This window comes from Drosophila simulans, chromosome 3L, assembly GCF_016746395.2.
Source record: "Drosophila simulans strain w501 chromosome 3L, Prin_Dsim_3.1, whole genome shotgun sequence".
NCBI classification, from domain to species: domain Eukaryota; kingdom Metazoa; phylum Arthropoda; class Insecta; order Diptera; family Drosophilidae; genus Drosophila; species Drosophila simulans.
This window is the reverse complement of record NC_052522.2, coordinates 11787135-11801389: the sequence shown is the minus strand read 5'-3', so window position 1 is coordinate 11801389 and position 14255 is coordinate 11787135. Positions and strand designations below refer to the sequence as shown.

Sequence of the window (14255 nt, the reverse complement as noted above, 5' to 3'; positions counted from 1 at the left end):
TATTAATGATTAGTAAAACCAAAAAAAAAAAAACCAAAACTAGCTAGTTGGGGAAGGTAATCAATCAAATCGAGCGCACCTTGAGTACGCGTCTGTATCTTTTACTTTGCGGAATGTCAAGCATTGTAATTGGTATTCGATTGGATGGATGTGTGGCAGTCGCCGTGTATCATTAGCTCAATTTAAAAGCGGCTGCTTCGGTTTCGCAAGAGATTTATGTATTTAGTTGGCATACTGCGACACCTGCCTGTATCCCCAGCATCTCGAACTGATTTCGATTGTGTGAAACCACAGGTTTCTTTGTCTGGTTTTTTCCTCTCCCTGCTACCTGCTGTGCAATTATTCATTACTGAACGCGATGACTTTCGATTGTGACATGTGTGCAAATATTCATGGGTTCAAGTTGAATCGAATGAGGATGTGACCCAGGAACTCGAATGCAAACAACCTTTTTCTCGTTCGATTTCAGTAAAAAAAAATGCACATTATACGGAGATTTATCTTAGATTTCACTAAGCTAAGTTGGAAAATGACAGTTTAATCGTATACTAAATAAGATAAGAAATTATAATATTTTATATAAAAAGTGATTGCTATCTGTAATACAATACATAATAATATTCTTTCTACATTTTATTAACTTTTATACAAAGTTATTTAAATATCATTAAAGTAAGTCCGTTCATTTCAGTAAATAATTACACATTTATTAAAATTGCAATCCATTTTTACGATATGTATTTGTCTAGCTCCTGATAATATGCCTTACTAGAATGTATTGCCATTAATTAGCCGCCATTTATAACAAACTGCACACTGACTTTCGCTCTGCTAACAATCATTCGCTTAATTACGCTAACAACAATAGCTGCAATCAGGCTTAAATGCATATTGAGAATGGCCATAGCCAACATATCATTTACTACCATAATCCGATGTCGAACAAGCGACTGATTATTTCCACAAAGCCACAAACAAACGCGTCATTGAACTCGCGGCGCGACTTGCGGGCGACAAAAAACGCGCGCAAGCGCCACCTGCTGGGCGCCGCATAAAACGTCCGTCCTAACCGACAATTTATCAATTTTCATAATATCTTGAATCAGAATTAGACTTTAATTAAGGCTGGCACAAAGAGAACTTTTAGCTTTTGCCAAAGCGATTTGTAGTTGGAAAATTGCCCAGGGAGTCAATTGAAAGGCCAGCACTATAAGTTGCTAATTGGCTTCAGCTGAGCCACTGGAAATCACTTAGTATGTGTATTTTGACCACATTTGCATGCCAAATGCAAATGAGTCAAAGGCTTCGCTGAGTTTCTCGAGTTACTTGTGGGCCGCTAATAAACGTAAATTGCTGAAATTGTTCAATAAATGCCGCGAAATATGTTCATTAGCCGCCTCTTTGACATTTATCTATTTTGCACTAAACGGAGGCGTGGCACTAATGTTTGATTCAATCGAATGGTTCAAGTCGGAAGATATATCTTTGACCAACTCAGTGCATAAGCTATATAATAGCTTTGTATCATGAGCACAATTTTTTTCATACATCGATATAAAACCTTGTAAATTTCATGTGTAAACTTTTATATGCTCTCGAATTTATAGTGTAATTAATAGTTTATTTTAATGAGGAAATCCAGTTAAGAAACTGCTAAATTGTCAGTGGCTATATAATAGATTATCCGCCGTTACTGCCAATTTCTTGAGTCATAAAACTGAATAAAAATAATTGCCCGCTGTATGCCATTTTCAATTAATGGCAAAATATAATTTACGAACCAATTCTGATAAAAAGAAATCCGTGCCGTATCATGAACACACCCACATCAAATTAACTCGATTTGACTTCAGCTGGCCCGTATTTAAAATCGAAAATAAACTAAAAACTGCCCACATCCGAAATCTGCAGAAATATATACAACAAATTACATGGCTTATCTTTATTGGCCCAAATTTCAATTTGCCAACAAGTAAATTGCGGCCTGCCACAAAGTGCAATTAGCGATTAAAACAAAAGGCCAAAGCTAAAATTCTTCCACCAAGATAAATGGAAAGAAAGTGACTTTCGAAGGGCGAAATAAGGAGGGACCAGACATGGACATCAGTTGGCTTGTCAGCAGAAATATGAGCCACATTGTCGGAGGTACAAGCGGTAAAAGATGTCTTGCCACAAAGCCAAAGCACAATAAATGCGAAATATAAAACATACGGATACATGTGGCCAAATTAATCATTAAGCCGGGCGAAGAAAGAGCCAGCGGTTAAAACACACCTACCCAAAACCCAACTCAAAAAAAAAAGAAAGAATGAATCCAAAAGGGCTGGGCCAAAGTTTCTGACTGAAATTAATTTGACTGCGAAAAGTGATAAAACATGCAGACACTTTTGGATGAAACTCCATGAAAGCGAGCGCCGGCGAAATGGGTGAAAATATTTGCATAATATATGCAGAGAAAATGAAGTTTAAGCAACACTTAAAAAATTATTTAAGGTCTTAAGAAGAAAGCCATAATTATTAGTAGAAAAAAAAATGGATAAATGCAATAAATTGCATTTGTAACTACTTTTCTTTAATGATGTGTGTTTATAATGATGTCTGGTAATTAAATTCATTAGCATACCACATATGGCCTATTAATAGTGTTAATTTAACACCATCAACATTGAGATACTTTCGAAACGACTACAATTGAAACTTAAAATTGTTTACAAAACTGCAATCCACGAACTGCAATCAACGATTTGGCCTTTTGTAATTCGGCTTGATCATGAAAGTTTTCACTTTCTAAGCTTTGGCCAAAAAGGTAAATAAGAAACCCAAAGGGCCCTCCATTCGTTTCCGGATTCGACTGGAAAAAAGGTGTTAAAGTCTTCGGTATTTTGTTTGCTTAAAATGCTGCTAATTAAATTGGGAAATGCGCTGGATTGTTGATTTACGGCGTCTTGGTAAATGAAGTGTGCGAGTGTAGCTGAAAAGAGGGCAGATTAAAAAGTTATAAAATTGTGAAATGCGAGCTCAAGCTTATTCTTAAATTTCTCCCAAATTCATTAACCCCCGACACCATTTGTCATCATTAGAATCGCACTCTCTGCACTCCTTAGTGAGTTTTACCCAGCGTGAGCTGGCCAAATGACTCTTTCCACCTGACCCATAAGTCAATAGTGGCAGCCTGCATCTCAAGATTATTTACGCTCAACTAAGCCGGGCTCAAGTGGAGTACTTAGGCGGCTGGAGAATGGGAATGGAAATGGATGCGAGTGCCGCCTGGTCTGGTCTGGTCTGGTCCATTTCCACTGGGATAGCCATTACCATTTGCATTCGGCATGCCGAGCACGTTTCACATGCCCAGGGTCATAAATGACCGACCTGACCACGGCTCTCAGGCATTAGAAAGCCGAAAGCCGAAAGCCTAGTGCCGAATGCCGCCTCGGAAAGTGCACATGCAATGCATTTTATGCCCAACTTGTTCTCGTTACGTTAACGCTTCTTCGAGTGCCTCGAATCCGTAGCCGCCGAGCCCAACTGAAGCGCTCAAAAGTGCATTTCACTTTCCCAGAAATCAATAAAGCCGTGATATTGAAGACGCCCCGCGTCTCTGATGAATGCGAGTGAGAGTACCCATTGCTCCAATCAATCATAAGCAATTAAGTCTTACACTAAACAAAATTATATAATATTTTACCTAGCTAGATTGACAGCCAATCCACGAAACAACTCTATGCAGTCATGATAATTAATAAATTATAATTAAAAGAAGAGAAGACTATAGCACTTAAGATTTTATAGCTAAGAAGGAAAAGTTGAAAACAATTTAGATTTGTGTCCAATTATGGTAATACCTCGCATCTCATTGATTAGCGCATAAACCGAAATACGTTTTTATGTGATTTTCTCCCTGCTTTATGATTTGTGTGCGCCTCCTTACGCGTAGTTATAATTTTTATGGCCCATTGTGAAAAAAGCCAACCTCCTCCCGAAAATTAAATTGGCGCCCAACTAGGGGCACAGTTTTCACTCTATGCTAAGTGCACCATTATTCTGGCTCGCTCATGAGAAAGCTGATGGGAAAATCCATTTGGAACTCAATTGCCGGTGAGCCGAGATGGAAGACGGTAGTTGTAGTAGTAGCCAGTGGATGTCCAAAGTCCGATGGGTCAGATGACAGATAGCGAAAGGATTGTCAACTTTCGAAATGCCATAAATAAATGAGCCAGGTAAATAACAACTTAATTTCGCCGGCGCATTTGCATTTTTAGCATACTGCCGAGCATATGAATATAGTATATTGTATATTTTCTCACCCATTTCACCGAGTCAGGTGGCTGTCTCAATATCTCAACCGCTTATCTACCCGTATCTCCATCTCTGGGTGTTTTTCGAAGTTTGGGAGTTTGGGGGTCTTGGGGATCTTGGGGTTTGGGGTTTTGGCATGCTAGCCGCTTCCTCAAATAAATCGCACGGCATTTGCATGTTGAGAAACAATTTCTCAGGTCGTGTGTTCGGTCTTGTTGATCTGGCCGGATTCGATTCGATTGGATTGGATTGGATTATCTTGGCCCAGAGTTGGCGGAGGCCTTTGATATGTACAGCCAGCATAGCCACACGACGATGGTCATAATATTTTTTTGCGCAATTCGGTTGTCGTCGAGCGGCTTTTTCGACGCGATTTATCGATCGTTAAGTAAATGCATTAATTTTTCTCACCGCTCGTGGCCATGTCTGCAGCAGTAAGGAGGCTCTCAGCATGAATATTGTGAATATTTGGTTGTATTTCGGCCAGCATTGATTTATATTGCCCAGTGGAAAACTTAATTCCCAGCTTGTCAATTAATTATGGCCATGTAGATGTTGTGGCCTTTAATTTCTCACTCAATTCGGCGGCAATTGTCGAAATGGCTGACATATTTCCGCGCAACAACTCTATATATATATAAATCGGCTCTTTATAGCCAGTTCGATTTGTTTACCCAACTGATTAATGTGCGGCTCTTGTTTATTGTTAGGCAAGCTTTTCCACTTACCCAGTAGCAGAGCGATGGCTTTCACTTGACAGCAATTGCAATTGATCCTCACAAAATTTGGTATTCAAATTGGGCTGAAGACATCGGCCAGCTCAGACAACCGAATGCAAAAACTCTTAATTAAACAAAGTCTGTTGAGTGCCGAAATCACTTTGTCTTCAAGTGTTTGGCTTGAACCAATCTCACACGGAACCAAAAAAAAGTCGTTTAGATTTAGTGTTATTTGCCATCAGTTTCGTAATGGTTATTTTCCCCAGTGCAGCGTGCATGACAAGGAAAACCAATTTGAGCCAACACCTCGCACTTGGCCAACATTCTAAGTATGATTACAATACAAGAAGTATGCTTTAATAAAGCCAGCCAGAAAATTTGGCAATCGAATGCGCATGCATTAGCCAAAATGCTGAATAAGATTTGGTATCCAAAGTACCAACAATGCTGGGCCCCAGATTTTATGGGCACTATTTTTTGAAACCGCCAACGATTTCCATTAGATAGATGCCAAATGCAAAGTGGGCGATTTTTGCGGGCGCTTTTGAAATGCCAACGCGTTTAAAATCGCGCCGAAACTTTTGCATGCGATTCGCTAATGTTGGCAACTAAATGATACTCAAATATACATATTCATCCATATGCTAGATTCGTGATCATAAACATTTGTCATGGATGAATAATGCTGAGTGGTGTGTTTTGTAATGATTTCAAGGTTTAGAGGGCGGTTCAATTGACGATGCTTAATTTATGTGAGATATCTGAAGAAGTAGTTTAATGCTAACAATTTAAAACGATTTATTACAAATACTATGTACTCACTTGATTTTGTTTTTTTTGCGCACACCTTAACTACCATGATTGTTTATTAAAATTTAATTAAATCTAAATGGCTCACGTTTTCTTAGTTGAGCTTAAATAAATTGTCTTAATTTATATAATTATAGCCTTATTGAATTCTTAGCTATAGTATGATCTTAATAATTTCCTCAATTTAAGTAATCTAAAATGGAATCTTAACTCCTTTCGTCTCCATTTTCAATTTGGCCAGCTTTCAATGCAATTTCCATTAGGTATCCACACTTGGCTGACCCTCCGCTGGGTTTGCGTTGTTTATTTTATGACATTTAAACAATTATTTTTCAGCACAAGCAACTGTTGTTGAAATATCATTTGATTCAAGCAGCCATTTGGCCGGGCCCACACCCTCATGGTGTGCAAGTGGCCAAAACGAGTCTTGGCCAGAGCAATTGAGATTGGGGGATTGGAGTTGCTGGTGGTGGTGCTGCATTTTGCTGGTGTCACAATGTCTGGGACCGCCAAGTTCTTCGACACTGTTGCTGTTCTCGCAAAACGCCCCGCAGCCAAACACGAGATGTATATTTTATTTTTCATAATTTAAAACAAAAAAAAAACCAAAATACTTGGCCAAAAAAAAAGGCATGCATTTTGATATGAACCTGCTTTTGTTGTTGCTCCGATGGCCGAAAATCGAATTCTTGAATGAACCATTAATCTTGTTGCCAGCTCGATGGAGCCGGTCATTAAATACCGCCGCTGTAATTGCAGTGCAGACACTGGAAAAAAATGTTATATACATATGAACAAAATATTAGTTAATTTAAGAGAAAGATCTTACGATAGATTTCTCATTCATTGGCAGATATAAACTCAAAATAATTGAATTTTGTTATCTTATAAGCCCAAGTAGCTACATTTTTCTCTCTGTGTGAGCCTCGTTGTCTGCCTCTGCGATTTTCGGAGTTTCGGTTTCGCTTTAGTTTTTGCGAGCAAATTAATGCGGGTTTGTCATATTACAATTACTGCCTTTTTCTGGCCCGGCTCTGTGGCAGCTGGCATTATTACACCTGCGCCTCAATGGGACTCCCCCTGGGGTTCCAGCCATTTCGATCCGGTTCGGTATTGGCTGTTTTAACTCCATAACGCGATATGGTTTCTGGCTAGTAGTGGGTCGGTCAATTGGCCCGTTCTGCTCATTTGTTTAAGCCACTGGGAGCGGCCAAAGTTCAGCCAAAACGGTTGACAGTTCATAAGTTTTCCAGCATGATTTGTTCCTCAGAAAAAAATCGAAATGTTGGTGTGTTCTCACGATTGTAATTAGGCAGAAATTTAAATTGAACTTGGTACAAAATATATATTGAGCAATTACGCTAGATTTAAATTGGTCATGTGGTATATAAAGCAAATGACCTTTAAACCATAAAAAACCTAAAAATATCTTACCAATTTGTTATGATATCTGAAAAATGCCTATCAAGTTGAAGTAGTAATGTAAGCATGTCCAATAACATTATGATCGCATACCTTGTAATGGCCATTGACCTGTGTTTCCCAAACAAATTGCACTATTTAATGGCATCCTGTTTCCATCTCACCAACTGCGATCATCTCCATCCAGCGGTGCAAATTTTATGTTGCTTTTTTCACGGTAGCCACCATGGCAACTCCTCTGCACAGTGGACAAATTGCCAAGCGGGCAAAAGTGAAAATCACCTCTTGAGATGTGTGTGTTTTTTTTCAATTTTCAAATTTTCCACAGCCCCCATGTATGGCAGGCATAATTTGTTAATTATTTTCCAAAGCACAGCTCGTGCGCCGGCTACAACTTAATCAAAGTGATGGGGCCAATTAAAACGCCGCCGCGGGAAGCGATAAGAGATCCCAGACCCCACGACGAACTAGTTTAAAGAAAGCCTTTCCACCAGTGAAAGATAGAAAGGAGGGGTTGGATGGGGACATGGTCTTGGTCTCGGATTGGATTCGATTGGATTGGATTTTGTTGGGTTGGGTTTGAGTGAAGCGCATCGAAATGGACCAAAGCGAACCGCAGCTTAATTACGATGAGATCGAGGCGGAACTCAGCCCACGGATCAATAGATCCGCAGATCGATGGATAGCAGATCAGCGCCACGGAATTCCCCAGCTGATCCCGATGGCTTGAAGATCCCAGATTGAAGCCTGCCACAGATCACAGATATCCACAAAAGGAGAGTCACAAAATAGTTGTCACAGCACTAAAGAAATTGTCATTCAAAATGGATTAAAACTGACTTACTTACAAAAGCAATACATTTTTAAATTTAAATTTAAAACAAGAAATAGCTTATGTCTTACATCTTCTTTTCTGTGCATAACTAAAAAAGTAGTAAAAGCCTTGTGGAAGTTGTCAGACGGTTGACAGTGGGCAGACTGGATCCTCCAGCGGAAGTGGGCGACTCGTGGTCGTGACTGAAAGATCAAGAACTTGCAGACATCCACACATCCGCTGGAGGAAGAGAACCAGAGCACTCAGACATCCGCGGGCGTTCCAACTTGTCAGTTAGGTGACTTGTCCAAATCACAATCATCTAGCGGCCCAAATTGAAAACCACCAAAATCGGCACTCTTTTTTGCTAACCAAACCATAATTTCAGCAAGTTTGTTAAACCTCTAATCGATGATCTGAGAAAAGTTCGATCCCTTGAGATGCGTTGCTTTCAATTAAAATCCTAACCATCGATTGCCGACCCTTATTGGTCCTTTTGGCTGGATCCAAAGTCCAAAGCTCCTCCCTGGGTCCCAGCCACCTGCCCGTCAATTAATGGCCTCCGACTCCAGCCTCGTCTGGCGGAGCCAAGCAATACCAATTTCATCTTATTATCCCACACAGAACCCAGAAACTGGTTCTCAGGTTCTGTTTCTGTTTCTGCTACCCATTCCGGCCTGGAAATCACGTTTCTGAACGTTTCTGTGCCATGTCCAGTCTCTCGGCCTACCCAAAAAAAAAAAAAACACAAAGTATATCGGAGGCGAAAACCAACGCAGACAGAAAATGATTTGCAGTTCATTAAGACGAAACCCCCCGATCCAAAAGGAGCCAGAGGAGACTAGACGATGACTAAGACCTCGATGGAGGGGCCTTTGTGGCGCATGTGAATGAAATTGGTTTCGGTTTGAGTCCCGACACGATCGGAGGACAACAGTCCACAAGCTGGACAGCAAGTAGGCTTTAAAAGGTGGAGCTGCACTGAGAAAAAATATGTGTAAACTCTCAAGCAACCTTCTATTTGCTTCAAGCAAGTACAATAGTTCTTTTAGCCGAAATAATTGATCTTTCATTTCACCATTTTCACAGCCAATTTGTATATGTGGGTTCAGGTCTTTATATCAGTTTAATAGCATAATTTCTTCATGTGCACTTCCTAATGGAAAATTTTCAAAGTGTGCCCACCAAACCAGGCTGATCTTGACATGATAATTATGTCTGGATCGGGTGGTAATGCTATACACTTGATAAGTCTGACAATTCCTTGGCATAGGGTCCACAACGAGGTGGGATTTTTGTGCCTAGGAGCAGCACCTCGTTGGCTCTGAATTTGTGGCCATTTGAACGCTTTCATCTTGGGATGGCCCACACATGTGACCAATGAAAATTAACGCCTTTGCTTTGGGGCCTGATCAACTTTGACGAACGCCGTTCGAAATGTGCACAGAGAGAAAAGCCATACTAATCACAAAGTTTATAGTAGTCTAATACGAAATTGATACTCTCAGGCAATAAATACCACAACATAATATTTTCTCTGCATATTAACTTTCATCGTTGATAAGTCGGAACTCTATTGGCATACATATACTTTCTTGCAGCAGCACCGCCAGGAGTCGCAGTCGCCGGACTACCACCATCGCTATGCGAGCAATGGCAAGCTGCCCCGGGCGGCGGCACTGTCTACCAATGGCAATGGATTTACCACCGGCACCACGCAAACGGTTACAGTGGATGTGCATCACCAGCTCGGCGGGGGAGGAGGTGCCGCCGCCGCGGCCAAGCAGTTGATGGCCAACGGCATTGGCAGCGGCATCAGTGGCCACAGTCGCAGCAGCAGCCTGAGCCACAACATCCATGCGGCGGCCTACAGCGAGCTGAGTGCCGCACCACCGGCCTTTGCCACACCGCCGACACGTAGGCGGTTCTTTAACCACAAGAATCTGCGCAGTGCACTCACTGGAGGAAGTGGCGGAGGATCGGGAGTCGGCGGTGGTGTGGCAGGAGCTGGAGGTGTGGGCGGCGGCCATCGACGCACTGCCTCCAATGGGGGTTGTCCCATTGACACAGCATCAATCCTGTCCGGAGGTAAGTTTAGAATAAAGTTCAAGTGTGGGTCAAGTTGAAAAGGTGGCATTCAAAACTTGAATAGCAGTGGAGAAAGCCAATGTAAGGTCTGGAAAGGAATGGCATTCCCATAACATAAAGATCACTTCATTTATATAGAGAGTTTAGGGGCACAAAACAATCTCGAAAAAGATATTCTCACCCAGCGCATCCATCACTAGATCATACTCATCAGCATCATCACCGCGACAATCAGCCGGAGGGAAAGGAGACCAATGCCCTCAACACATCCACCTGCTCGGACTCGGCAGTCACCAGGAGGCGGCGTAAGAACGTGAGCAACCACAACCTGAAGACCTCCGCCCGCCATGGAGCAAGTAGCGAGAATCGCCTGAACAGGCTCAGTTTGGCCGGAACGTCCGTCTATGCGGGTCATTTGTCCTCTTTGGTCTTTGGCAAGATCAAGTCTCTGTGGAGCGTGAACTCCTCCAATTCCAGCGAGGCGGGACTGAATCAATTAGCAGGCATGGATCCGATCCTCTTACGTGCATCCTCTTAATTCCATCGTTTCTGTTGTTGCACGCTGCATTCTCATTGTCGATCATCATTAATCCAGTTTTTGTTCTAATTCTTTTAAAGATTTTGCATGTTTTGTATTTTAAATTAAATAATTTCCTAATTCAACATATGTAATATTTAATTCTTTGTCTTTCTTCTCAAAGGAAGCGACGCTATTGACCACCACTCCTCCTTCCTGAATGAGAAGCTGCAGAAGGATCAGCTCCACGCCCGTCTCGGTCTGCTGCTCAACGATCCCGGCAGCAATGGAAACAGCAGCAGCAGCGGAAGTGGTTGTGAACCCATCTCGGCCCATTCCACCACCAGCACCACGAGCAGCAGCGGCGTGGGAGCGGCCAGCACCACCACGAGCGGTTCCTCGCAGAATGTCAGTCCGGAGCAAACGTTGGCCAGCGGAGCCGGAATGCTCAGTGGCAGCCAGCTGTCGGTGGCCACCAGTCATGGGGTCAAAGAGGATGCACTGAGTCTGTGCGGCAAATTCAAGGCTGGCTGCTCCATGCTGCACGTCTACGAAGCATTGCCCAGCAAGAGTCGCAAGGGAAATGTACGAAGATCGACGCGTGGTCAGCAGGGATCCAGTTCGAGCGCATCGGCGGCATCAGCAGTGGGATCCCGGGTGACAGCCTCCAGTTTGGCGGCTGTGCAGTTGGCCCTGAAGCCACTGTTCTTCGAGGTGCCGCTGCAGGAACCGGATCCACCATATGTGGGTCGCCAATGGCTGGTGCAGCAGTTGTCCAACATCCTGCTTGGCACCGAGACACGGGTGGTGCTCATTAACGGACAGCCGGGCACTGGAAAGACGGCGTTTTGCCTGCAGCTGGTGGAGTACTCCTGCTTTGGCCGCCGGCAGATGCAGGATGATCCCGATGGCATTTACAGCCAGCTTCAGTTGGGCGCCCACTGTGAGCGCATGCGGGGACTGGCCTCCCACATGGTTGGCTATCACTTCTGCCAGGCGGACGCCAATCTCACATGCCAGGTGCCCGATTTCGTGCACTCCCTGGCCGCCCAACTGTGTCAGGCGCCGCAGTTAACCGCCTACAGGGATTACCTGCTTTCGGAACCGCATCTCCAGGACATTCTCAGTGTGCGCGAGTGCATCGCGGATGCGGAGAGAGTGATGAAGCTGGCTATACTGGAGCCACTGGCTCACCTTCATCGGGCTGGAAAGATTCCAGCCAAAGTGGCCGTCATCGTGGTGGATGCCTTGTGCGAAGCGGAGTACCATCGTCCCGATCATGGTCACACCATTGCTAGTTTCTTGGCACAGCTAACACCACATTTTCCAGCCTGGCTCAAGCTAGTAGCCACTGTGAGGACCCAGATGCTGGAGCTGGTGAAGGCACCCAGCTACACACAGCTTACCCTGGACAGTTGGGCTAGCAGCCAGGCGTTGCAGCAGGATATGCTGGATTACATAGGCGCCCGGCTGGCAGATAGTCCGGAAATTCGAATGAACATCGGCGGCGGAGGAGGCCAGAACTCGCAGTCGGGCAGCCAACCGCAGACGAAGTTCGTGTCCCATCTTCAGTCCCTGAGCAGGGGCTCCATGCTGTACGCCAAGCTCATCCTGGATCTCATTGCACGCGGCCAGTTGGTTATAAAGTCATCCAGCTACAAAGTGCTGCCGGTCTCACTCGCCCAGATCTTTTTGCTGCACTTCAACCTGCGCTTTCCCACCGCCCGTAGCTTTGAGCAGGCTGCTCCAATCCTTAATATCTGCCTTGCTGCTCTGTATCCTCTGACTCTGGACGAGATCTACTACAGTATGGAGGCACTGAGTCACGGACGGGAGGCACTCAGCTGGCCGGATTTCATGCAACGCTTTAAGCTGCTGGATGGATTTTTAATCAAGAGGTTGGACAACACGTACATGTTCTTTCACAGCTCCTTGAGGGAGTGGCTCATGCGTCGGGATGAGGGGGAGTCCAATAAGTTCCTCTGCGACGCCCGGCTGGGTCACGCTGGAATCGCTTTCCGATTATCCCGCCTGCAGGCTCCATTGTCACCTCAGCTCACACTGGAACTGGGTCACCACATGCTGAAAGCACATTTGTACGGGGGAACTAGTCTGACGCTGCTTTCTCCGCGGGATTTACAATCCTATTGGTTGGCGGGAGCTGCGGATAACATTTCCTCCTCGCTGGGCGCCCTGCGAAATGTCTACAGTCCGAACCTAAAGGTTTCCCGACTAGTTCTCTTGGCAGGAGCTTCACCGAATCACCGCACGGATTACATGGGTGGAGCTCCGATCCTTTGCATAGCTGCGCATGAGGGAATCCTTCCCATGGTTAGCCTGCTCCTGGAATTCGGTGCCGACGTGGGTCTGACCAACAGCCAGGGCTGTACTCCATTGATACTGGCCGCCATGCGGGGCCACTGCGACGTAGTGCGTCCATTGGTAGCCGCCGGCAGCAGCCTCGGTCAATTGGACATCACGCAGCGCTGTGCTCTAGTTCATGCCGCCCGGATGGGTCACCTCAGTGTGGTCAAATACTTGCTCGCCTGCGACTGGTCTCCACGACCGCACTCGCAAGATGTCACCAGATCGGTGGCCTTGCAGCAGGCGCTCATTGGAGCTGCCGCGCAGGCTCACTGCAAGATCCTGGAGGATCTTCTGGATCTCAATGAGACCGAGTTTGACCTGGACGTGAACGGCATGGAGCCAAGCAGTGGTGAACTGGCGCTAACCGCCGCAGCACGTCACGGATGCGTTGATGTCGTAGGAATCCTAATCTCCCGTGGCGCACAGATCGATGCAAGGAATCGGCAGGGATACTCGGCCCTTTGGTTGGCTGTCAAGGAGGGTCACTGGAGCGTGGTGGAGCATTTGCTGCAACGTGGAGCCCTGCTAGATGAACCATTGGGACAGACGCGCAAGACGCCGCTAATGATTGCGGCGGAGGAGGGACACCTGGAGCTGGTCGATCTGCTGCTGGCGCGGGGAGCGCAACGAGAAGCTCAGGATCACGAGGGATTCACGGCACTCAGCTGGGCCTGTTTACGTGGCCACTTGACGGCGGCCAAGACGCTCATAGAACACGGCTGTAATCGCCACCACGAGGATCACAATGGACGCACAGCTCTGGATCTGGCAGCCTATCAGGGAGCCGCTAGCCTGGTGCTCTATATCCTCGAGCAGGGCGGCAATCTGGAACACATCGATGTCCATGGAATGCGTCCCCTGGATAGGGCCATTGCCTGCCGCAACATCCAGGCCGTGCAGGTGTTCCTGCGCAAGGGCGCCAAACTGGGGCCGACCACTTGGAGCATGGCCATGGGCAAGCCGGAGATTCTGGTCATACTACTGAACAAGCTGCTGGAGGACGGTAATGTGCTGTACCGGAAAAACCGCTTCCAGGAGGCGGCACATCGCTATCAGTATGCCCTGCGCAAGATCTCCGGACTGGAGCAGTTGCTGGAAAGAAATGCCATCTTCGCCCAGCTGCGGACCAATCTGCTGCTGAATCTGTCGCGCTGCAAGCGAAAACTGAATGTAAGTACCCAAAAATATGAGTTGACATCTGGATATTTGACTAACCATATCT

General features: G+C 45.3%; 1 protein-coding gene and 1 long non-coding RNA gene across 11 annotated transcripts in view; one reads left to right on the top strand and one right to left on the bottom strand.

Annotated features, from left to right (window-relative positions):
• The window catches only part of LOC6737762 (protein TANC2), a 52984-nt gene that overhangs the window by 38006 nt on the left and 723 nt on the right, over positions 1–14255 (top strand). For 4 of the 10 annotated variants that reach the window (XM_039293974.2, XM_039293980.2, XM_039293978.2 and 1 more), the window contains 3 exons: positions 9663–10149; positions 10350–10652; positions 10851–14203. In XM_039293974.2, the coding sequence (XP_039149908.1) occupies positions 9663–10149; positions 10350–10652; positions 10851–14203 (4143 nt within the window). The remainder of the gene's footprint in view (positions 1–9662; positions 10150–10349; positions 10653–10850; positions 14204–14255) is intronic. The other 6 variants (XM_039293975.2, XM_016169716.3, XM_039293977.2 and 3 more) reach the window with 3 other exon arrangements.
• Positions 6068–7481, bottom strand: LOC27207096. Its single transcript, XR_001600287.3, has 3 exons — positions 7341–7481; positions 6655–7286; positions 6068–6592 (listed from the first exon to the last, which is right to left on the bottom strand). It is a non-coding gene; the product is annotated as an uncharacterized LOC27207096 (long non-coding RNA).